The sequence below is a fragment of the Arachis ipaensis genome, chromosome B4 (genome assembly GCF_059453495.1).
Source record: "Arachis ipaensis isolate K30076 ecotype BB chromosome B4, ASM5945349v1, whole genome shotgun sequence".
Lineage (NCBI taxonomy): Eukaryota > Viridiplantae > Streptophyta > Magnoliopsida > Fabales > Fabaceae > Arachis > Arachis ipaensis.
Genome location: NC_142439.1, coordinates 11,006,697 through 11,032,310, shown reverse-complemented (window position 1 = coordinate 11,032,310; position 25,614 = coordinate 11,006,697). Strand labels below are relative to the sequence as shown.

The following is a 25,614-nucleotide window of genomic DNA, read 5'->3' as shown; positions in this document are numbered from 1 at the left end:
TTTTATATTTTGACCCTCATGACTTTAATTGAAACATAATAGTTGACGTTTGTAACTTTAACTGAAATATGATTAAAAAAAAAAAGAGATATACTTGACCTAAGTTACTTATTGTTATTGCTTATGTTTTTGTTTACTTATGTAGAAATTTTAACCAGCAATATTCATAGTAGGGAATGACTTGAAGTGGATAGACTATGTGGGAAAGTCAAAGTGGTTCTTGTGGCATGTTTACTCTCAAACCAAAGATTATACTGTCACCAGTAGTAGGGAATGATCAAGTATCTGTCATTAGTTATATGGCTTTTCATCACATGTCTTTTATTTTTGTTTGGAAAGCTAAGAATTAAATTCTTTTTCATGTTTTGGAACAAACAAAAGTTTATAATTTCAATTCTAATGAGAATTCTAATTCTCACATTTACTATATTTATAAATCAGACCAAATTCAATTCCATTCTCATGTTTATAGTTTTAAAAATTGAAAAATCCAAAATATCCTTACAAAAGTATTCAATCCTTTTTTAGTTAAAGACAAATTAGTAAAAATTAAAATCAATAAAAATTCAATTCTATCAAAATTATGTATTATTCCAAATTATGAATTTAAATTAAAAATAGAATTAAATTATTTTCTTAATAGAATTAGAATTTTTCTTCTCATAAGAAAACTTTCCAAACACACTATGAAAATTGTTTGATATTTGTTATTACACCTTGCATGGTCTAACAACAAAGGAGGAGAGTTGTCTAAAGCAACTGGAGTGATTGCATTTTTGCATTGATCCTATTTGTTTCAATTAGCTATAATGGTTATTAATTATATGATTTTTTTTAAATAAAAAAGAAAAATCTGTCAGTAGAGAATGTTGATTCAAATTTCTTACCTTTATTTTCCAACTGATTGATCTTCTCAAATGTTTCAATACTCTTTTTGGTGTTTGGCAATGTTAATATCACATGCCTGAGGTATCACTTGCAAAATTTGTTGATGCAGCATTTTGGATTCAACCAATTCCATTTTTGTTAGTTCACAAGTCATTGTGCCCTTTAAGCTATTCAAAGATTACTATGCAAAGATTGTAGCCGGCACATTAATTCCTTGTGGATTTGGTCTCTTCTTACTTTTCCTGTGGTAGTGAGTGGAAAAGGCTTTCCCCACAGTACAAACATCTTTGGTATCTTAAACCTGAAAAAAGATTCAAAGAAACCTTTACTAAACAATTATTATATACTTGTTCTATTTTTAAATAATTGTCCACTAGAAATGTGCGTTTAGTTTGTGTTTTCATTTTCTGTTTACATTCTCAGTCTTTTTTGTTTTTAGAATTTTGTGAAGTGAAAACAGAAAATAAGATTTAATTGTTTTCACTTTTCACTATTCACTATTTTCTCTTTTTTTCTCCACAAAATTCTGAAACAAAACACTAAAAACAAAAACAAAATGAAAAGCAAACTGAACGCTATATTGATTTTTGAATGTATTTTCTTGTTTAAGTGGATAGTTATTTTCCCACATCCAGAATAGTCCACCTCAAAAATTTAACAAACATGGAATTTAGGAGACATACACATACCTGCTTAGATTATGTTGAATACAATATTGGTGGAGACTCCTTTTAGATATGTGAAACTCTTGATTTGAATTAGATTGATCTAACCATTGCCAATTTTCTGTTAGTTGGATACATGCTGCTACCATTTCTGTAAGATAGGCATCTGGGATTCCTACAACAACAACACTTGTAATCCCTGGATGTCCTTGTAGAATTGCTTCAACCTGATTCAAACAAAAAATAGTTACATTGTAAGGATCATGAGGCAAGTAAAGACAAACACTTTCCAAAACAAAAGAAAATGAAAATTATAAAATTTTGGAAGTAGAAATGTATGACCCTTTTGGAGAATATAACTCTGAAAAATAGTAGCATTTTCATTTGGTTTATGTTTCTGCCTTTTCCATACTAGCTTAAATTTACTTTATGATAAGGCAAACAAGTTTGATGACAATTTCCTATTACCTCTTCAGGGTAAATGTTCTCCCCACCACTCTTGATTCGACCATTTGTTCGTCCAAGGAGCCACAAATTACCATGATTATCAATTGATCCAATGTCACCTGTATCAAACCATGCTTCACTCCTGCCATTTGATGAACTTGTGAGAGTTTGATCCCAATACCTGAGCATTGTGTGTGGTCCTCTAGTTAAAATTCTCCCTATGTGACTAGTGCCATCATCTTCGCATATTTTAAGTTCTACATGAGGTGCAGCTTTGCCAACACATATACCTTGAGGCTGGTGAATGGAATTTGATGATGCTGCCTCACCAACTATTTGAAGGTTCTGGCTAATGGTGGTTTCATGCATTGGATCATAAAGGTTCATGAATGTCATTGAAGAACATGTCTCTGTCATCCCTTTTCATAAATGAAACAGATTACAAACACTAAGGGAAAAAAAAACCCAGCAAATTTCAGTGTTACAAAAAGGTATAAGGACAGAAACAAATTTAATGTCATTGAAGAACATGTCGCTGTCATCCCTTTTCATAAATGAAACAGATTACAAACACTAAGGGAAAAAAAAACCCAGCAAATTTCAGTGTTACAAAAAGGTATAAGGACAGAAAGAAATTTAATGTGGTCTAGCCTTTCATATGTTCTAAATACTTCTTAATTTTTATATATGGTGTTCTATCTATACACTTGTAATGCAAACAAAATTTTAAGCAAACATTCAATCATATATTCTTACGTAAGCAAAAATAACTGTTTTTATATTCATCGGTATTTGAATGGAGAACAAAATGAATGAATTTCTGATTGAATAAAAATGCAAAACTATTGTCTATGATGTTGTCAATGCAATAAAATTACACTGTAAAATACAAGAAAAAGGAGTAGAATATCAGGCTTTTGAGCTACTCCTAGACTATTTCTAAGAAAGAAAGAACGGAAGCACACCATTATTGGGATAAGAAAGGCATACCATAAGCTGAGATAAGCTTAGCTTTACGGAAGAATAAGTTAGTATCCTTGATGAGCTCAAGTGTGAGGCTTCCACCCCCATTAAGTATTTTCTTTACGGTTTCTCCCCCTTTCCATGTCTCTTTGTGCCTATCAATATCAAAGTACCAAATCATGACTCAGGATACTTCTAAAACAATATAGTCCATAGCTCTGATTCTTGGCCTAATGTCGGGAGACATCAAAGTAAATGAACCAGAAAAAGCAAGTTTTTTCATTAAAAAAAAAACACTGGCACATGCCTAATTAGAGAAATGAGACCGGCCATTATTGCAGGGACTGTGATAAGAGATGTCACCCCGTATCGCTCTATGGCATCAACAGCTAATTTTGGATCGAACTTCGGCATCAAGACATGGCAACCTCCAACCATAAGCATGGTCAAAGCCGATGACAATCCCCCAATATGGCATAATGGAGTAGTATGCAGATAAACCTATTACAGAAAAATAAATAAAATAAAATAAAATAAAATAAAATACAAATTCCATAAGCTATAACAAAAGAAATGGATGTAACAGGAAATGGCATACATCATCCTCATTGTATCCAACTATGGCAATCTTTGCTAGTGATTGTACGATCAATGCTCCATGGCTTAGTGTTACTCCTTTAGGCTTTCCTGTTGTTCCTAAGGTTAAGAACATAAATAACTTCAGGAATGTTCTTATCAGAATGTAAAATGTAATTAGCTTGTAAAGAGTAATTTAATGTTTCTTTTCCTAGAACTAAAATTAAGCTCAACGACACTTTCAAAAAAGACTTGAGCTTTATTCCTATTGCTCATTCTATAGGGTTGCCTCGTATAAACCAAACTTTGAAAGTTAAATTGCATTTAGTCAAAGAATTTCATTTCATATAAGTTTTGATGCATTACTTTAATAAATCAACAGAATCCTGGGAATGGCAGACTTCTGCTGATTTAAATTCATTATGCAGATGTTGAGATGGTACATGGATTATTGTTTCCCTGAAGTTTTAGTTTATTGAATCGTTCAAGAACTGCATAAATCATTCCCAATCATATAGTTCTCATTGTTGTTAAATCAAAGCCATGATTCTCCACAAAAACACAAACCACAAGCAACAATTAATAGTGTTTTCAGGGAAAGTAATTAACTGAGTGAGAATCTTGTACCTGAAGTAAAGCATATCATTACAGCACCGTCTGGTGCCCAGGAATAATCAAATGGTAGAGGCTTTACACGATGCTTCTTGAGCATTTCTGAGTGCAACACTGCATAGCATCAAGAATAGTTAAGAATATTATTCAAGCCAAAAAAGGATTTCTATGGACCATACTTTATCTGACTAACCAGCAATATCATTCCACTGCTTTGCTAAATCTGAGGAAGTGGAATCCAATAAAGCATGCCATCTCAGAGATGGAACATCCGTTTTCAGAAGTTTTGAGTACCATGTTTGGCTGCTCTCATCAGTGACTAACATCACTGGCTTCACCACAGTCATTGCGAATTTCGCCTCTTCAAAACCCTGCGGGACAAGCAAAATGTTTAACATAATGTTATGACTTACAATAATACAGTGCGAGTTACTGAAACATATGCAGTTTCAAGAAAATTTGTATTAATTATTAAATGTGTTCTAGAAGAACGCAAAGTAATTTTCAATAAGTTTGAGAATGTATGCAAAAGTATGTGAATGAATGAAGAGGAGGAAAATTGAAGGTACCTTAGAATGGCTCGTTAGAATGAAAAAAAGGCTTCTTAAGTGCTTCATTAACTTAGCAAACATACCAATTCAAAAAGCTAAGCTAAGAAATCAGGCCCCACTCACCCAGCGATAGTTCAGAGGTGCGGCTATTCCACCAACAAACGCAATGGCTAACAACCACTCGAGATACCAATCACTGAAAAGAAAGGCTCATCTATCATTCACAAAAATAACGAGACAGGAAAATATGTAGGAGATATAAGACTCTAATAAGCCTCCTCACATATAGAATTGGAGAAGAACTTGAGCATGAAATTTGGACTTATAGCAGCTATCAACGATGCGACATGCTAATACACATTTCACTATTTTAAGAAAGAGGTACAGTGTGAACTTCTAAGTACATCTAAATTTTACTCAAGAATCCTGAGTTTTGACTCAGTTTTCTAACTCTCACGTTACAACATAAATTTCAGGGGATTCTATGATGCCTATATATATAATGCCTAAAACTGCCTAAGAATTTGGCTACTTTACTAGGGAGCGAGACCAGATATTTGAAGATATAAAACATTGAGAATTTGACCAGAGCTTAGTTATTAGTAGGAATCATTATCACAAGTTGATTAAAATTGTTACTGTGTGTGAAACAAACAAGTGTTTTCACAGCAGGTTAATAGCTCAGAATCAACCTCAACCACATTGGTTTATTGCTCAAACATAAGAAGGAACCACATCATAGCTAATCCAACTACGAATGTAAGCCAAAAAAAAAATGGCGCTTGCAACTTACATTTCATTAATTCAAAGCACATTAACATAAACTGCATCAATTGATGAGACCTTATCTCTCGTACCTGTTGAATGCCGAGATGGCAATTACATCCCCGGATGTGACACCTAGGTCGAGCAAGCCTTGAGCCAAGGCCAGAACTTGCTCCACAAGCTCTCTCCCCGTCTTTTTCCGGTGACCGGCAATTGTGACCGGAACATGTAGCCGGAGAGTCAGCAAGCGACTCAAACATTGGCATATATGAGGGAGAGAGTGGTGTTTAGCCATTGATACTGCTATAGCTATACGTGCACAATGTGGTTTTGACTTTTGAATGTGTTAGGAGCATGAAAGATTGAAAGCGCGGTTTGAAGAAAGTATTTCTGTTATTATATCTTATCTATTAGCACAAACGGGATAGGTGTCAGTTTTCTATTGGTGCTCAGTTTACGTGGATTGATCGTTGGATAGGTGGGGGTATTTTCGGGTTTTCGGCAATAAAGTATAGTTAGCGCCTTTTGAATGTGTTCAATGGTGAATGTTATGTTGTAAAATAAATAAAAGATATACAAAATATAAAATAAAGATGTGTAAATAGAAGACTCTAATATTAATATAATTATTTTAATAACAATAATTCTTATATGTATTACTAATATTAGATATTATATAATGTATATAAAGAGAGAGAAGTATTCAATATAAAGAGAGAGAATATAAGAGAGAGAATGTTGTTATTATTGCTGTGTGCATCAAGGCTTAGATATGTACCTCCTGTTTATATATGCATGGAGTCTTTGTTTTCAACATTCATTTAAATCCATTTTTCTTGAGAATAGACATCAACGTTGATCCTTATCACAACACTCCTCTTTGATGTCCATTTAGGATTATTGCCTCGTTAAAACCTTACTAAAGAAAAATCCAGTGGAAAAAAATCTTAGTGAAGGAAAAATAGTATAATATCCTTTAGTGATGGGGACTGCCTCATTAAAAACCTTGTCAAGAAAAACCCATTGGAAAAAAAACTTGACCAAAGGAAAAAGAGTACACTATCCCCCTCTTGCCGACATCATTTAATGTCTCGAAATCGACGCATCCCAATCTCATGTACCAATCTTTCAAAGGAGAATTTTTGGAGTGACTTTGTAAATAAATCTGCCAGATTATCACTTGAGCGGATCTGTTGGACATCAATTGTCCCTTGATTTTGAAGATCGTGAGTGAAGAAGAATTTGGGAGAAATATGTTTTGTTCTATCACATTTGATGTATCCGCTTTTAAGTTGAGCAATGCATGCTGTATTATCTTCAAACAGGACAGTTGGAGCTATCTTACGATCAATCAGTCCACATGATGACAGAATATATTGGATCAAACTCCTGAGCCAAAAACATTCGCGACTAGCTTCATGAATCGCTAGTATTTCGGTATGATTAGAGGATGTTGCAGCAATCGTCTGTTTCGTGGACCTCCATGATATAGTTGTACCTCCATATGTGAACAGATATCCAGTTTGAGATCTCCCTTTATGTGGATCAGACAAGTATCCAGCATCTGCATAGCCAACTAATTGTGGCTTGGATCCATATGGATAAAATAATCCCATATCAACCATCCCATGAAGATATCAAAAAATTTGTTTGATTCCACTCCAATGTCTTCTGGTTGGAGAGGAACTATATCTTGCTAGTAAATTCACCACGAATGATATGTCAGGTCGCGTATTATTAGCAAGATACATTAGCACTATAATGGCACTAAGATATGGTACTTCAGGACCAAGGATATCTTCATTCTCTTCTTTAGGACGGAATTGATCATTTTCCACATCCAAAGATCTTACGATCATTAGGGTACTTAATGGATGTGACTTATCTATATAAAATCTTTTCAAGATCTTTTATGTGTATGTTGTTTGATGAATAAAGATCCCACTTTTTATATGCTCGATCTGCAGGCCGAGACAAAACTTAGTCTTTCCAAGATCTTTCATCTCAAACTCTTCTTTTAGAGTTTTTATAATTGTTGGAATCTCTTCAAGAGTCCCAATGATATTTAAATCATCAACGTACACAGCAATTATAATGAATCTAGATGCAGATTTCTTTATGAAAATACATAGACAGATATCATCATTCTTGAATCCATTTTTGGCCAGATACTCAGTAAGACGATTATACCACATTCATCCAGATTGTTTTAGACCGTATAAAGATCTTTGCAATTTAACTGAGCATAACCCCTGTGAATATTCATTGGATGGTTTAGATATCTTTAGTCCTTCAGGAACTTTCATATAGATATTCTGATATAATGAGCCGTATAAATAGGCTGTTACTACATCCATTAAATGCATATACAATTTATGATATGCACATAAACTGACCAAATAACGCAATGTTATCACATCCACTACAAGGGAATACGTTTTTTCATAATCTATACCGGGCCTTTGTGAAAAACCTTGTGCCACAAGTCGGGCTTTATAGCGCACAACTTCATTTTTCTCATTTCGTTTTATCACAAATACCCACCGGTATCCAACAGGTTTTACATCTTCTGGTGTACGGACTACAGGTCCAAAGACTTCACGTTTTGCAAGTGAGTCTAACTCAGCCTTCATGGCTTCTTTCCATTTTGGCCAATCATTCCTTTGTCGACATTCTTCGACTGATCTTGGCTCAAGATCCTTACTTTCATGCATGATATTCAATGCCACATTATATGCAAATATTTCATTGACAATTGTCTTATTTCGGTCCCATTTCTTTCCTGTAAAGACATAATTTATCGAGATCTCATCATTTTCACAATTTTCAGGTACCTGAACGTCTTCTGGCGTTAAAACTATATCAGAATTTTGGACAACTGCAGGTGTCTTTACTATGTCTTTTTTAATAGGAATAGTATTTACCTTTTTTCTCTTTCGAGGATTTTTATCTTTGGAACTGACAGGCTTCCCACGCTTCTGGCGTGTATTTGCTTCAGTGGCTATTTGTCCTACTGGGACATCAATTCGAATTGGGACATTTTCCACCCTGCCACGCTTCTGGCGTGAATTTTCTTCAGTGGCTACTTGTCCTACTGGGACATCAATTCGAATTAGGGCATTTTCCGCTGGTATATAAGATTTGGTTATCCTCTTTGTATCGGAAAATGAATCAGACAATTCATTTGATATTCTTTGCAAATGTATAATCTTTTGAACTTCTAGTTCACATTACCCTGATCGAGGATCTAAATGCATCAACGATGATGCATTCCAATTAAGTTCCTTTTCAGGAAGCTTATTCTCTCCCCCTAATGTTGGAAATTTTGATTCATCAAAATAACAATCCGCAAACCGGGCTTTAAATACATCTCCAGTTTGTATCTCAAGATACCTCACTATAGAGGGAGAATCATATCCAACATATATCCCCAATTTTTTTTTGTTGGGGTCCCATTTTGGTGCGATTAGGTGGTGTAATGGGAACATATATTGCACACCTAAATATTCTTAAATGGGAGACATTTGGCTGCTGGCCAAAAGCTAATTGCATAGGAGAGAACTGATGGTAACTCGTTGGCCTCAAACGAATAAGTGCTGCGGCATGTAAAATAGCATGTCCCCAAACCAAGGTTGGGAGATTCGTTCTCATAAGCAAGGGTCTAGCAATCAATTGGAGGCGTTTAATAAGTGATTCTACTAACCCATTTTGTGTGTGAACATAAGCTACTGGATGTTCAACACTTATTCCATTAGCCATACAACAAGCATCAAAAGCTTGGGAAGTAAATTCACCAGCATTATCAAGGCGAATTGCTTCGATTGGATTTTCTGGAAATTGTGTTTTTAATCGAATAATTTGAGCCAGTAATCTCGCAAACGCCAGGTTGCGAGAAGACAATAAGCACACATGTGACCATCTCGAAGATGTGTCTATCAGGACCATAAATATCTAAAAGATCCACACGGTGGATGAATAGGTCCACATATATCACCTTAAATCCTTTCTAGGAAGTCAGGGAACTCAAATCCAATCTTTACTGGTGATGGCTTTAAAATTAACTTCCCTTTAGAACATACAGCACAACAAAATTCACTAGATTTAAGAATCTTCTGGTTCTTTAGTGAATATCCATAAAAGTTTTCAATAATTCTCCTCATCATGGTTGTTCCCAGATGACCCAATCTATCATGCCAAGTTATGAATTCATTTGGGCTAGTAAACTTCTAGTTTACAATGGCATGTGATTCAATTGCACTAATCTTGGTATAATATAACCCAGATAAAAGTGAGGGCAACTTTTCTAATATAACTTTTCTTATTTGAATCATGAGTTGTGATACATAAGTACTCATGATTTTTCTCATCCATAGTCTCAATAAGATATCCATTTCGGCGAATATCTTTAAAACTCAACAAGTTTCTTCGAGACTTGGTAGACAATAGTGCATTATTTATTATGAATTCTGTTCCTCCAGGAAACAAAATTATAGCTTTTCCGGAGCCTTCTATCACATTACCCGAGCCAATAATAGTATTAACATATTCTTCTTTTGGCACAAGATGGGTAAAATATATATCACTTTTAAGAATAGTGTGCGAACTTACACTATCGCAAGGCAAATATCTTCAGAATATGTCCTTGCCATTTTTCTTCAAAAACAAATGATAATTATAAAATGAGTAGAAGTACATGCACAGTCAAATTATTCACATGAATACTTAACAAACACATACACATATCAAACTATTCCATTATTGATCAAATAGCCAATATTACCTTCAGAATCCTTAAAGAAATTAGATACATCATAATGAGTGGTGGAATTTTCATCATTTGAAACAAAATTTGTTTCCTTTTCTTTGTCATCCATTTTCAAGGATGCTTGATAAAGATCAACTAGGTGCCTTGAGGTACGACAGGTACGTGACTAATGGCCATTTCCACCACAACAGAAGCATTTATCCTCAATTGATATACTTTGCCCATTATTTCTTTTTTTATCCCACTTTTGGTGAGATCTTTCTTGTGAACATAATTTCTTTTTTCTTCCATAATTTTTCTTGTTATCAAAATCTTGCCATTTACCTCTTCTGGGGTTAATTGCCGCATTTACTTCAGGAAATGGGGCGGCGCCAACTGGGCGCGCTTCATGATTCCTTAAAAGTAACTCATTGTTGCGTTCAGTAACAAGAATGCAAGAAATTAACTCAGAATATTTTTAAATTCTTTTTCTCGATACTGCTGCTGCAGGAGCACATTCGAGACATGGAAGGTCAATAAAGTTTTCTCTAACATATCAGGTTTGAGGAAGTATCACATGATTGTACCTTTCTTCAAAGTCTTTCCACAGATCTGCAAGATCTTTTAATGTGGGATATTCATTTTTCAATCATTCGTCAAGATAACGATGAAGGAAAATCATGGCCTTGACCTTTATCCTTCTGGGATGTATTATTTTCAGCCTCAATGGTATCTTCAAGATCCATTGAATCAAGATGAATTTCAACATTTATATCCATGATAAATAATTATTTCCAAATATATCAAGAGCATTATATTTAAAATGAAAGAGTTTCGACCTAATAAAAATTTGTTACCTGGAGTCATCCTAAAATTTGATCAGAGTCTCGTGCTGATAACGTGTTGTAAAATAAATAAAAGATATACAAAATATAAAATAAAGATGTATAAATAAAAGACTCTAATATTAATATAATTAGCTCAATAACAATAATTCCTATATGTATTACTAATATTAGATATTATATAATGTATATAAAGAGAGAGAAGTATTCAATATAAAGAGAGAGAATATAAGAGAGAGAACAAAGCTCAGATATGTACCCCTATTTATACATGCATGGGGTCTTTGTTTTCAACATTCATTTAAGTCAATTTTTCTTGAGAATGGACATCCACGTTGATCTTTATCACAACATGTTAGAGGATTTTTAATATTGTGCCTAAATTATTCAAAAAGAAGTAAATAAATAATATTTAATAAATTTTAAATAATTTATTTTTTATTTTAAAATGACACTTCTTTTCTCTTTATTTTATAAATGTACATTCTCCTCCTTTCTAATTTTTAAAAAATTTCTTATTTAATCCATTTTAAATTTTTTGTGTTAACTAATATTAACTTTATTTATTTTTTAAGAAAAAATAAATTATTTTTTTAAAAAATATTCATTAACAAAAATTTTATTTTTTATCATTAAATTTTGCTTACTAAAATTCTCTTTAATAAATTATTCTTTTATTGATTAAATTGTATTTTTACCAAAATATTTTTAAAAAAATTAATAATTAAATTATTTTTTCTAAAATACCTAACATTTAATAATTTTTTAATTATTAAATTGTGATTTTATTAAAATTTTTATTAATAATTAATTTTATATGTACTATTAATTTTTTGATATCAATATATATTATTTTTAATATTAAATAAAAAATCTTACCACTGTTAATATGTATAACAATTAATATATATTAATATTAAAAAATAATCTTACTAAAATTTTTTATTAAACGTTAAAATAATATATATAGATATCGAAAAATTAATAATAAATATAAAAAAATTGTTAACAAAAATTTTGGTAAAATTATAATTTAATAATTAAAAATTTATTGAAGGGTATTTTAGAAAAAAATAATATAATTATTAAATTTTTTAAAAAATATAATTTAATTAATAAAAAAATAATTTATTAAAAGATATTTTGGTAAATAAAATTTATTGATAAAAAATAAATTTTTTGTTAATGAATATTTTTTTATTTTTTTAAAAAAATAATTTTTTTTTCTTAAAAAATGGATAAAGTTAGCATTAGTTAACACAAAAAGTTTAAAATGGATTAAAGAAAAAGTTTTTTAAAAATTAGAAGAGAAAATAATGTATATTTATAAAATAGAGGAGAGAAAAGTGTTATTTTGACATAAATTTTCCCAATATTAAAATTCAGTGTTCAATAGTCACCAATAATATCTATTAAATGGTAAGAAGAAATTGGCTGAAGCTGCTAATCTCTTATGAAAAGTGTGCAAGGCGCAACACAGATTCCTCTTTAAAGAGAAGAGATTTGATCCTCAGCAAGTCGTAGCCATTGCAAGGAAGACAGAGGACGATTTCGTGGTGAGTACGGTGATTAAAGGTTGAAGATGAAAAGCATATGCAATAGAACATATTTTTAAGATTATGTTTAGAAGAAATACGGAAAATGAAATAAAGATTAAATTAAATTTCTGTAAATTATTACTTAAATTATAAAAAATAATAATTTAAACTTTGTTTACAACAAAAAATTTAAATTATTACTTTTTATAAAGTAAGTTTTGAGAATAATAATTTTAACTATAAAATATATAAATTAATTTGATATTTTTGTTTAATTTTATTTTTTAATAAATATAGTTTAATTTTTTTAATGAACGTTTAAATGTTAGAAATGGTGATTTATTGTAGTTGAAATGTGATACTTCTCTGTTTTTTTCTTAATTACAAAAGTAAAAAAAAAGTAAATAAATAAAACGAAAACGGAAAACGAAGAGAATTAAAGAACAGAACAAAAAAAAATCAGAGTTGTGAAGTTCTGATCCAATTGGCTGAATCCATAAAAGGAAAAAACACCGCATCTCTCTCTCATTCCCCGTCTCTATTTCCGATTTCCTCCGTTCACCGGTAATTCTCTCTCCCTCTCTCTCTTTCGCTGCCTATTCCGATCACATTTCTACATTCACATAACATTTATTTATTTATTTATTCAATTTTCCAATGATAAGGTTCATTTGATGCATATATATTTTTGGACATTCGATTTCACTATCTCAGAGCTGTATTTTTATTAGTATCCAGAAAAAGAAATCCATTCTCATTTAACAACTCGGATTAGCGCCGTTATAACCACTGATTTCACCATTAACCAATTTGATGCAGGTAAACAAGTATAAAAAATTGATTTTCGGTTTCTGAGAGTGAAAAATAAAAAATAATTAGAAGAAGAAGAAACAAAGAAAAAGAGATCTGTGCTTGGCTGGGGTTTCAAGCATAAATCAATGAGGAATTCCCGCGTGGAACTTGGGAGGCCTGCCTCAGGTAATTTTGTGATACTTAATTAGTGTGGAAGTATGTATTGATGATCAAACTATCCTAAAGAGTTTGAAGTTTACTATAGTAGCTTAAGATTCTTTAGATACTCAGAAATGGAGATAGAGAGAAAAAGGGTTGCGGAATTACGTTGACCTCCTAAGCTCCTTAGATTCTTCACACCACTATACTTTGTGCTTTGTATATATAGAGTAACCTCCAAAAGGGGAGCCTTATTGCCTTGTAACCGTGTGGCCGCAAGGTTACCGATTCAAGTCAGCCACAGATGCTTGCAATAGGTTAGGTGGGTGCCTGCTTTACACCTTTTGGCTGGAACCCTTCCTTGGAACCTGTGTAGTGTAGGATACTCTGCACCAGGCTGCCCTTTTATATACTAACTAACCAAGTTTATGGAATATGATCCTGGGAGCTCCTAGTGGATATTAGTGTAGGTAGGACAAATTAAGGACGTTATGTATAATATTGTCTAATCATGAGTGACACCAGTGTATTATTCTTTCATTTTGCTTGCAAAGTTGAATAATCACCAGGTCTTTTACAGGTAAAAGAAGGTTGAAAGATTTATTGCTTCAGCAGGATAATCGTGTTTGTGCTGATTGTAATGCTCCAGATCCTAAATGGGCGTAAGTGTTTCTCCTTTGCATTCGTGATGATTTTTGTTTGTATTAAGGGTTATTAGTATTACTAATACACAGAATTGGGGTTTGAATGCTGACTTTTTTTTCTTCTTTTTTTTTTTTTTTGTGTGTGAATGATTAAGGAATATGATATCTGCTAAGCTGTAGCTGTTCACCTTTGCGAATAAAATAAAATGAATTTTGTTTTTAAACCTTGAATTTATTTATTTTTTTTCACTGTATTTCAGGTCAGCCAATATTGGAGTATTTGTTTGCTTAAAATGTTGTGGTGTGCACAGAAGCCTTGGTTCTCATATATCAAAGGTAGACAATTCATAGGCTGTACTGAAGTGGAAGGCATTGCTGAATGCAGATCCACTCTACTCATGATTATGTTTTCACCCCTAATGTCTAATATTTTAAGCTTAAATTGAGTGTCCTTTCTGATGTCTTGAACAAATTAAAAGGATGGCCACCAGAAATAAACCAAAAAAATAAAAAATAAACGGATGATATCATATGTTCTGGCATTTAATTTCTCACAACTTTTGTAAGGAATGGATGATAGATAGGGTAAAGCCGTTATTCATACCTTAGGAAAATGATTTCATTTACACCTTGTCCAGTTTCTTACTAGTCTATTAGGTGTATATGTTGATATATATTAACCTATAACCTTTTATCCCATTGTTTGCTAGCAAGACCACTCATGTGAATCTGACCTAGTTTGTTCCCATGGGCTCTATCTAGTTAGGAGCAGCATAAATGGCTAAATGCTAATTTATCCTTTTGATGATGTTATTTTTTACTTTCAGATTTTATCTGTGACTTTGGATGAATGGACAGAAGAAGAAATTGATTCAATGATTGAAGTTGGGGGGAATGCTGCTGCTAATTCAATATATGAGGCTTATATTCCAGAAGGACATAAAAAACCTGAACCAGATGCCAGCCATGAACAGCGTGCAAATTTTATAGTGTTAGTCATGTTTTCATTTGCACAATACACCTATCTGCTTCTCTGTGCATCATTTTGTTCATTTTAATAGTCTTATTATCTCTGATTGCCATGATGGGTATGTTTGGTTGAAGATAAAACTGGAGTGGTTATTTTTATACAAGAGCTCCATGAGTAAATTAGATATGAAATTCATCCATGAAATATCTCTTCCATTTTTTCCCCAATGAAATTAGACTCAAAGTAATAATGTCACAAGTCCCCCCTTATTTTCCCTTTCTTCTCTCCATCTCTCTGGCCCGTAGTTTTTGTCCAAATCTTTTGTTAAGTCAATTTTTTCCTTGACTTTAAGATTTTCTTTTTCCATCTGTCAAGCAAATGCTCTAGTTAATTGAATGCCATTTTAATTGCAACTATTTTCACTTCAGGTCAAAATATGAGAATCAAGAATTTTTGAAACCTGGCTTGCGCATTGTGTCTGGGAAAGGCGGTCCAAATTCAAACTCCGCAAAAAGTCGCATCGATGGTGGTAGTTCAAAGAGAACGGTAATTTTGTTGTGCGCGCTAGTCCTTTGATTATCTGACTATTTTTATTGTTTAGAGAAATTTCTATTAAAGGACTGGGAGAAACTTTGGATTTGACCATATTTGCAAGTTTTGTGAACTAGATTTTCCGAGTTGAATTGCTGTCTTCCCGGATGAAATGAAAGTTTTCGAATCAAACTTTGCATCACTTTAATTTATTACTTTGGCAGCATTGGCAATGCATGTATTCTTGAGAGTGATTTTCTGAGTATATGACTAATATTGGTGGTAATAACAGGAAGGTATGGTGGAATTTATTGGAATGTTGAAGGTGAAAGTGATTAGAGGCACCAATTTAGCTATTAGAGATATAAAGACAAGTGATCCATATGTTGTTTTGAACCTTGGCACACAGGTTGGTTGTTCTTGATGGCATATGTTTTCGCACAACTGTTGCTCCTTATCTTTTATTTAAAGTTGAAGGTTCATGAATGGTGATAATTTTCGTTTGAAATTGATTTGTTCCTGTTGCTTACAGACTTCCCAGACAAGGGTAATATCGAGTAACTTGAATCCAGTCTGGAATGAAGAAATTATGTTGTCTGTTCCTGAAATATATGGACCAATAAAACTGGTATGGTTGAATTTTGATATTTTGAATAACAGAAACTACTTCTGGGTATTAATGCATGTCCTATTGTAGCATTATAAGCCACGTCATTGCAGATCAATGAGTTCCTTGATCTCTGATCCTCAACATTTGGAACTCTTTCCCTTGTAAAACCAGTTTATTGTATTGCTATGCAACTTAACCAAAGTTAGCTTTTCTAGGAATTTCTCACCAGTGGAAGTTAAATACAGTTCTCTTCCCAACTACAGTTCCTAGAAGCAAAATGATGAATTGGCTTTTAAAAATGAAATATAAGAAGTTGTGTATAGTGTAGACAGTATCGACATCTAGGCATTCGATGTTTAGCTGCTTTCTTATTTTGGTGCAATATGCAAATAGATTTTCCGCACCACTAATTCATTTTTTCCTATTATTCCTTTGTACCCTTGCCAATTATAGCTGTGAATCATCAGTCATATTTTTTCCTTCTCGAAACACCAGTGTTTGATGTCTTGCGTTGTTCGGCATGACACAACGGAAAAAGAAAAAGAAAGTTTGTGCATACTTCCATCCTTTACAAAAAACCTTGATGAGTATTTGCTAAAGAACATTATATGTATTACAATTTGCTCGTATTTGTAGTCATCTATGAGTCTATATCTTGTTTAGCGCGTTAAGGTGGAATCAGGATGTGTTTAAGCCATATATTTCTTTTTTATACAACCAGGAAAACTGTATTGAGTGAAATGGGAAGAAAAAAAAGCAATGCAATTTGGACGAATGTCTACATATGACTGCTTTTTTTCTTTAATTTCTTCTCTAGCTTTGGTTCAATGAATAATATCCTACCTTTATTAGTGATCTATATAAGTCTAGTTTCTGCTTTTTATGACTATGACACTATCTTATGTGCTTGCTGCATTGCAGAAAGTGTTCGATTATGACACATTTTCTGCTGACGACATAATGGGAGAAGCAGACATTGACATTCAGCCCCTGATATCATCTGCCATGGCATGTGGTAATGCTGCAATGTTTGCCAATATGCAGATAGGAAAGTGGTTAAAAGCTGATGGGAATGCACTTATTGAAGATAGTATAGTCAATATTGTTGATGGGAAGGTTATACAGGCCATGACACTGAAGCTCCAGAATGTTGAATGTGGAGAAATAGACCTAGAAATTGAGTGGATCCCTCTTGATCAATAGGTACTTGCCCATGTTAAACTACCAATTCTCTTGTTGAAATCCCTGTAACTTTTTTCATATACTATGGTCTCCTTATCCTAGAAGAATATCCTTCCCAACATTGTACACAGATAAAAAGGAACGGAGATAGTAATAATAATAATAGATTATGCCATGTATATTTATTTCTTACTGTTAAATACGAAGCTTAATCAAATTGTCTCCTGAGAAAAGGAAGAACATATAACTTTTTTGGTTGTGTTGCTAATCATAACCTTACTTTTATGAGTGCAAATGCCCGTTTGCATGAGAGTTGGTTTATGCAGAAGTATACACCTTATATGTCATTTTTCCACTGAAATGTTTGCTTTCCATTTAAGGCCAGTTCCAAAGTTGTAGGCACTACTGATTCGATTGCGTTTTTATTTTTTATTTTTATTTTTAGTATTTTTTTGTTTTAGAATTTTATGAAGGAAAAAGAAAGAAATAACTGTGCTTACAAGCATACAACCTAGAAAGGATGTCTAATTATTTCTTCCTCAAATGTTAAATGCTTCTTGCTATTCTTGGATTCCAGCCATTTTCAGAGTAACCTTTCTACTCTCATCAAATAATAATAGTACAGTTATGAAACACTGACAAGTGACAATGATGAGAACACAAAAGGATGTGCAATTGCACACTACATGTCTATTTGGTGGAAAAAATCTCCAAAGAATGATGGACTCATGGTATGCGCATCTTAATAATTATTTTGTAGTTACATCAAAGTCAACCTGTGATATCTGATATGGAATATAAACTAATTATTAGATCACATTTCCGAAAGCTGAATTTATTAAGGAAATAACACAAATATTTAAAAAGCATGGTGTTTTTAATATTTTCAATGTATTAAATAATGAGAAATTCTAGGTGGTCAATATTTTCCTATTTTGTTGTCTTAAATTTGAATCAAGGTTAACTAATTCTCTCCTTTTTTTACACTAAACGTATTGTCCGTCTCATAGCATTGCCCTTAAATATATTAAAAGTTTCAAATACAAAATTTAGCATCACAGTACAAATTTGCACCTATTAGTACGTAATGCAGGAATTAAACCAACTTTGACCTTGATAAGACATCAATTATTCAAAGTAATAAGATCAAACAATATATATATATATAAAATCTAGCTTTACCAATTAGGCCACCTTGGATGCTAATTCGAGACAAAGTGTTAGATCAGCCGTCAGCCATTCCATAATTATTATAAGTTGACAAACTACTAACTATAATTGTAATTTATCTAACAATTCAGAAGCGAATGGTCCATCTCCATCTATATTTAGGGTCCATTTGAATAGATTCATAAGTGACTTTTTTTAACTTTTAACTTATAAAAAGATGTAGTATTAATGTCTAGTACAATTTTCAAAATAAAATTGCAACTTTTTAAAAAGCTATTTTAGTGCTTAAGGAGAAGTTAAAAAAAATGACTTCTCTTATAATAAAAAGTTTTTTATTATTTTTCTCTTAAAATAAGTACTTTTAGAACTAAAAAATCAAACACAAAATAACTTATTTATAAATTACTTTTAATACAAATATTTATTGTTTAAGCTATTTCTTCAAAAGTAACTTGATTAAATTGTTTACCCAAACTGAGTAATATTGGTGTTCTGTTCAGAAATAAAACTTGAAACCTATAGTGTGTCCCTTTTTTGTTGTTGTAATAACACACACATGTCAATGTGGTGATTAGTTTAAGTTGAGAAGTAATTTTTTCATGAAGAAAAATCAACATATAAAAGATTCTATAATCCACAGTTAGTTCAATCTAAACTGTTAATTTTTATTCATCTAAACTAAATTAATCTACAAGTAAATTTTAACTAATTTATTTGAATAAAAACAATGATTATGAGTTAAAAATAATTGAAGAGGAAGACAGATTCTTGAAGACTTTTAAATTAGACAAGTCTCTTAAAAAAAGAGAAATTAAATCCGTAAAAGTGTTTTATGATAGACTATTATTTGCATGTCCTATTATTAATAATATTATTTATAATTAAATGATACTTTTTATTTTTCTTTTTGATATTAATTGAAAATAAAACATTTATCATGGATAATTTTAGACAAAATTATAATTAACTTTATCTTCGTTTTTTTATAAAAATAAATAAATAAACAAAATTCTAGGGCAATTATCCACCTTCCAAAGTACTTACGACAGTTACGAGCCAATAAATAAAACATTAATCACTATGTTCCAGTGTCATACTTGAATCAATCCTAAAAAATAAATAAATTAATAAAAATAAGATAATTAGGAACCCGAACCACCAAAATAAAAGATAACATGTTAGGGTGGCCGTACTAGCATTATAAAAAGTAATGAAAGCATTAATTAAAAAGCATCTTCATAATCAAATTTACACAGCTAGCCTGCACCTTTACATGCAAGTAGACCATTTACGTAAGTAACTACGTGGGACGAAAAAGATAAAGAAGAAAGAACCAACAAGTCAACACTGTAATTGAAATTTCAACACAATGAAATAAAAAGAGAAAAAAAAAAAAAAAGAAAGAAAATAATAATACTCAAGAATTGCGCACAACTGGCACCGGCACTAACTGCAGTTTGTTGGCACTTCCGTTAGTATAAAGGTCACTATCGTCATTTCCAATATTAACAACACCGTCACTTCTAAACGATTCGTTTAAGTTTAACTTGTTTCTTCTCCTGTGTTTAAATAGATAAACCAAACCTGTAGCCACTAATAACGCGACACCTGTCACACCACATACCAAACTTGCCACCACCAACGCCCCTCCCAACCGCCGTGCTCCACCGCCAGAGGATGGCGACGGGCTCCACCACGGTGGCGGGAGCGAAGCGGTTAAATTGGTGGCCTCCGGGAACGACGACACGTCAGAATCAGAAGAAGAGGAGGATGACGAGGACGAGGACGCGGAAGATGAACCGGCTCCGTTGAAGAACGATCTCATCGTCGAGGAGTTCGCCGGCGGCGAGGACTGGAACACGAGGCCGTGATCCGAAGGTCGGAGATCCCTGGATCCGAAGGCGGAGGAATCTCCGGCGATAATGACGGCGAAGATCACGGAGGCGGCGAATTCCGACAACCACGCCATGTGGTTCGTTGCTTGCGCGTACTGAGAGAGTAAGTGACAGTTCAGAAATTAGAACAGAATTGAGATTGTTAAGATATAGTAATAATAATAATTTCTATATATAAATGAGGGGATGGATACGGTGTCGTTTTATGTGTATGGTGCTTGAATTTAATTGCTTAACTTAGAAGCTAGAAGCGTTTCAAAGAAAGGCAAAGGCGAAAAAGAGAGAAAACAGTGGGTTTTGAGAAGAATAGAAGAAGAAGGAAAAAATGTGTTGAGTGAGAGTATGTGTCTTTGTCGGAAATGAATAGAGTCTATTTTATCACCGCTGTCTCTCTTGTCTTTTTCTCCTCCATTATTTTGTTTTTCTTTAAATTTTTTGTTTGCTATTTTTCGTGATGATGGATAATAAAGTCAAGTCTTTCTTGGCATCTTTTTAGCCTTATGTTAACTATTGAAAACTTGTAGACAATAATGGGAAAAGTTACTTAGTTTCGTTGTATGGAAATAACATTATTATTGTATTCTTATTCTTAACTTTGCACATTGCACAGTACTGAAAATCATAGTTAAAAAGGTACATTATTATGCTCCTGATTCTTGAAAGTTGAAAGTCAATTTCTTTGTAAGTGCATTGTTTTATTTTGTTTTGTTTTTTGGGGTTTACGTGCATTGTTTACCTTGATAGAGTATAACACATCAACATGTGTCCATGTTTAAAGAGTATAGAGAAAGGACAATGTCATGCTACACCGGATTAAAATAAATCTATGATATAGATTTTTTTTGGTGACTGAATCTATGATATAGATTTGAATCACGATTAATGTATCCTTTCATAAGTTAAAGAGAAAAGAGAGATTTAAAATTTTATTCTATGATTGGCATATCTAAATCTAAGTCTTATTTACTGGTTGCACTATTCAACATTTCAACTATTGCGGGACATGTAAAGACTAGAAAAAAAACAGATACAACACAACACCTTTGTCGTCTATGTTATTATTACAACCTAGTTGGTGATACTTTGATTCATTGAATATGCTTGAACATCATATTAATTAACTATGATGCATTTTATTGCAAAATGGTCAAAATATGTCTCTATCACCACGTTTACTTGGTTCTTCAATTTTGTATTCATCAAGAAAACAATGTACAGCTTACTCAAGCTGTCTAATGAAGATTATTAATTAAAACAAAACAACCCTTAATTAAAAACACCTAACTCAGACTTAAGGTAAATAAATGCAAGCATGTGTTTATTCTGCAATGCAAAGTTATCAGTAGACTTCAACATGCCATTGTTTGTTCTTCTTAAGTTGTGAAAGCTTTTCTTCCCAATTTTCTCCTCTTTGCTCTGCAACCTTCTTCAGTGTATCCTGGATTCCAGGCATCATCCCCTTTAGACCACAGAAATAAATGTGAGCCCCGTTGTCGAGAAGTTTGAAGATCTCATCGCTATATTCCTCGATCTTATCCTGAACATACATCTTGCCTCCGCTCCTGTTCTTCTGCTCTCTGCTGAGAGCCTTGTCATAGCGGAAGTTGTCTGGATAGTCCTTAAGGTATTTGGTGAATTCGTCATCATACAGAAGACTATCGGTATTGGCAACACCCAGGAAGAGCCAGGCTAGTCCACCAAACTTAAATTTAGGAACTGACTCCATAAACATTCGACGCAGATAGCCCCTAAATGGAGCAACACCAGTACCGGTGGCAATCATTATGTGTGTCGCATTTGGATCATCCTCAGGCAAAAGCATGATCTTCCCAGAGGGCCCTGCAAAAACAAATGTAGATAACTCAATTTTCAGCCAATAAGTAGTTTTCACCTACGTTTGCATTGTGACTCATAAGTCATGAGGCTAATTAATCATCTTAAGTGTAACTTATCAATCTGTTATACATCCTATAAAATAACTTTCATGTCTACCAAATTTTCAGTCGATATTGAAATAATTCTTTACCATGTTATTTGAAAGCATTATATGATATACACTCATAACTTCTAACTGATTAACCACCAATCAAATAGAAAGTCAAATAATGTCATGCATTTAGTAAAAGAAGTATCCACATCCTAATGCAAGTGCATTATGGAATTACTTTGGTAAGCCATAGCCTTGCAAAGCTGTCAACATTATTGTGGATGGTTAAGATTGAAGAAGTTGTGAATGAAAAATAAAAAGAAGGAACCTTTTATAACTTTGTGTTAATTTCTTAGCTTCTATTTATTGGTAGTATGTGTCAACAATTATATATTGAAACTTGTTTCTTCATTTTGATAAATTGTGCCTAGGAAGTTGTAATGACTATAGTTTTACTTAGAATTCCCAGAGTCTAGGTTTGCCCTATTAATATCTTCAAAGTGTTGATTATTCTTCCCTGAAAGATTCTGAATTTTTCAGAGGATTCCAGTTAGATCTATTTCATATATCAGTAGGACAAACCTAGGGTAAAAATTGAATAACATGTTACAACTAACTGAGCAAGACAACATGCACATAAATAAATAAACAAAAAAATAAATAAAAGGATATTAGAAATCCACCCAATTGAGAAAGGTACAGAAGGAGTTATGTTATTGCAATACAAATTGGTTCTGAGAATCTGTAAAATAATATAGAAATCATGTTAACTTTTTAACAATATCAGAAATAAGAAGAGATTTCTCCCACCTGTGATCTTAATTTTGTCTCCAGGCTTGGAGTTGCACAAAAAGTTGCTGCAAACACCTTGCTTAGAAGGATCTTCCTTTCCAGTGTCAGGATCATAATAAACAGCACGGCGCACACACAAGCTGGCGGTTTTGCCATCAAAATTGTCTCCATACCTCGTCGAAGCAATTGAATATAGCCGAACATTATGGGGACTTCCAGGTTTCTTTGGATTTTCTCCCTGCCACCCATATGCAAATTCTATTCATTAGTACCAAATCATTCTCCAGCAAAAACAAATCCAAATATTCTGCCAATGACCAAGATTATTAAGGTTCACTAGGAAGAAAACATTACTAAATCTTTTGATATGTCCAATTTACATGCAAAAATTCTGAAGCCAAAATTCAAGCATTGTGGATTGTCAGCAGAAAATAACTCAATGATACTACTTACAGGTGGAATGACACCATAACTCTGTCCTTCCCAGTAGGGAACATTGCCACCATGATCAATCACAATATGACATGTTTCACCGGGAGCCTTTGGACCAACGAGCCTCTCGACGGAAACAATAGTTGCTGTGTATGGCTCTTTAGGCTTGTATATATTCAATGGAGGTTCATTAGCATCTTCCAATTCTAAAGGGGAGACAGTAACTTTGGGTGCACTTGTTTGTTGCACCGACATGCATGTCACACGCCGACTTCTTGACCTTGAATTGTTTGCTTTCAGGTTGAAAGTTAACACCGGTGCCCATGATTTATCCTGGAAGTTTAAGTTAGATACCTGCAAATCAAGTGTAGCTTCTCTTTTAAAACAAAAATTGTATATCAAAAATGAAGAAGCTGGGTTTCAAACAAAATGATGCCAACATAATCTATCCTCCAACAACTGCAATGTCATTATGCACTGGTTTCAAAAATCACTTGACCAATTACTCCCTCGTTTCAAAGTATCAGTTTCTTTGGACAAAGTGATACATTAAAAAATATTCATATCTATAATTGTTCTGCATGAGCTTCTAAAAATCATCACTAATCAAAGCGAAATCTGACATATGTATGGATCCTTTAAAACAAACTAAAGGCACTTATAGATAACAAGAGTTTCCAAAAGTCAAAGGGCAGAAAAGTAATAAGGGATCATAAGAAGTATCAAACCTTAAACGCAGATCTTCTGAGAGACAAATCGCTGCCAACAGGAACAGCCACAGCCACCTGCAGAAACCGGTGGGAAAAAAAAAGTTCAGAACTTTTGTTCAACAATGATAAAAAGACACAAAATTAATAAATAACAAAAGTAAAAACAGGGTAGAAAATCCTTAGTTCCATTTGAAAAAGCCAACTTCAGGTCAAATTTCCAAGCTTTGAGTCTACAAAGTTAGTTGTATTCACCCACAGCTCAAACCAGGTAGAAAAAATAGAGATAAAAGAGAAAACGGTCAAAATCAAATTTTGATTCCATTTGGGGTGACCGTTTTGCTTAACGTGGAGGAAAAAAAAAAGGTAATTGGTTAGTGGGTTCATTACCTGTGACAGAGCCAAATGAGCCATCACGAGATCAACAACAAAGAAAGTAAGAACAATAATCTGAGCAACAGCAAAGTGATTGGAGAAAGGAGAAGGAATTTAATAATAATAAATAAATATTTGATTAGAATGGAACAATGGAAAGTAGTAGATGGGTGTATTATATAAGAGTAATCAAAGTTGAAGTTGGATGTGGGTTTGGGTGTGGTGATCCTTTGGAGAATGGGAAAGGTCGTTGCTTCTTCACACTTGGCTCCTCGGAGTGTCACTTCCTCGGTTCCTCGCTTGCATTCACCTCTGCCTGTAACTGTAAGCACCAGCGACTAGGAATACTTAATGTCAATTGTTGGTGTGTCGGGTCGGGTTTGGTCTAAAATTGTGGGCTAGCTTAGGTAGGTTCAATCTGGTTTGGTGGGTTTCGGGTTCTTTTTCTTGGGAACGTCCTTAATTAATTAATTTTTGGGTCAATCTTGATTTAGCATTGAATATCTTTTTTTTTTTGGTGTCTAGCATTGAATATTATTTAGTATGACTATAAGTCATATTCGTTTGTTATTATATATATGAAATTCTTAATCTTCAATGTTTTGGAACATTAGTATAATAATTTTTTTAAACGTTTGTAAAAATATTCAATATTATTTGTTTAGGTTGTTATTTTTTAATTTTAAATTATTTATATATTTACTCGTTTTTAATTATTGATTATTGTAGTTAGCAATTATTTCATATTTCTAAGCTAATAAATTAAAATTTTTGAAAAGATTAAGAGAAACGAAAAGGTACGATGTTCTTCGTATGGATGGAGGCCAACAAAAA

The 25,614-nt window shown here is 32.9% G+C and overlaps 4 protein-coding genes across 7 annotated transcripts; 1 reads left to right on the top strand and 3 right to left on the bottom strand.

Moving 5' to 3' along the window:
• Nucleotides 1–869: 869 nt before the first annotated feature.
• Nucleotides 870–5,844, bottom strand: AAE14 (acyl-activating enzyme 14). 4 transcript variants are annotated; one of them, XM_088485666.1, is made up of 10 exons: nucleotides 5,560–5,844; nucleotides 4,826–4,898; nucleotides 4,345–4,522; nucleotides 4,167–4,265; nucleotides 3,562–3,659; nucleotides 3,271–3,464; nucleotides 2,991–3,118; nucleotides 2,022–2,419; nucleotides 1,578–1,780; nucleotides 870–1,189 (listed from the first exon to the last, which is right to left on the bottom strand). In XM_088485666.1, exons 1-10 carry the CDS (start codon nucleotides 5,760–5,762, stop codon nucleotides 1,060–1,062), a joined length of 1,704 nt encoding a protein of 567 aa, XP_088341792.1. In that variant the 5' UTR covers nucleotides 5,763–5,844; the 3' UTR covers nucleotides 870–1,059. The 4 variants fall into 4 exon arrangements, with proteins under 4 accessions (XP_088341792.1, XP_088341795.1, XP_088341793.1 ...); XM_088485669.1 differs by having other exon boundaries at nucleotides 4,721–4,898; nucleotides 5,560–5,837; XM_088485667.1 differs by having other exon boundaries at nucleotides 3,562–3,650; nucleotides 5,560–5,829.
• Nucleotides 5,845–13,006: 7,162 nt separating this feature from the next.
• On the top strand, nucleotides 13,007–17,726 carry LOC107638846 (ADP-ribosylation factor GTPase-activating protein AGD12). The gene is made up of 9 exons (XM_088484070.1): nucleotides 13,007–13,158; nucleotides 13,414–13,572; nucleotides 14,126–14,207; nucleotides 14,450–14,525; nucleotides 15,017–15,180; nucleotides 15,588–15,705; nucleotides 15,983–16,099; nucleotides 16,223–16,318; nucleotides 17,222–17,726. Exons 2-9 carry the CDS (start codon nucleotides 13,533–13,535, stop codon nucleotides 17,501–17,503), a joined length of 975 nt encoding a protein of 324 aa, XP_088340196.1. The 5' UTR covers nucleotides 13,007–13,158; nucleotides 13,414–13,532; the 3' UTR covers nucleotides 17,504–17,726.
• A 2,127-nt stretch (nucleotides 17,727–19,853) lies between these two features.
• On the bottom strand, nucleotides 19,854–21,028 carry LOC107638845 (GATA zinc finger protein). The gene has a single exon (XM_016342242.3). It carries the CDS (start codon nucleotides 20,619–20,621, stop codon nucleotides 20,070–20,072), a length of 552 nt encoding a protein of 183 aa, XP_016197728.1. The 5' UTR covers nucleotides 20,622–21,028; the 3' UTR covers nucleotides 19,854–20,069.
• Nucleotides 21,029–21,645: 617 nt separating this feature from the next.
• On the bottom strand, nucleotides 21,646–25,156 carry RFNR2 (root FNR 2). The gene is made up of 5 exons (XM_016342241.3): nucleotides 24,796–25,156; nucleotides 24,427–24,483; nucleotides 23,720–24,052; nucleotides 23,285–23,504; nucleotides 21,646–22,386 (listed from the first exon to the last, which is right to left on the bottom strand). Exons 1-5 carry the CDS (start codon nucleotides 24,817–24,819, stop codon nucleotides 21,887–21,889), a joined length of 1,134 nt encoding a protein of 377 aa, XP_016197727.1. The 5' UTR covers nucleotides 24,820–25,156; the 3' UTR covers nucleotides 21,646–21,886.
• Nucleotides 25,157–25,614: the final 458 nt, after the last annotated feature.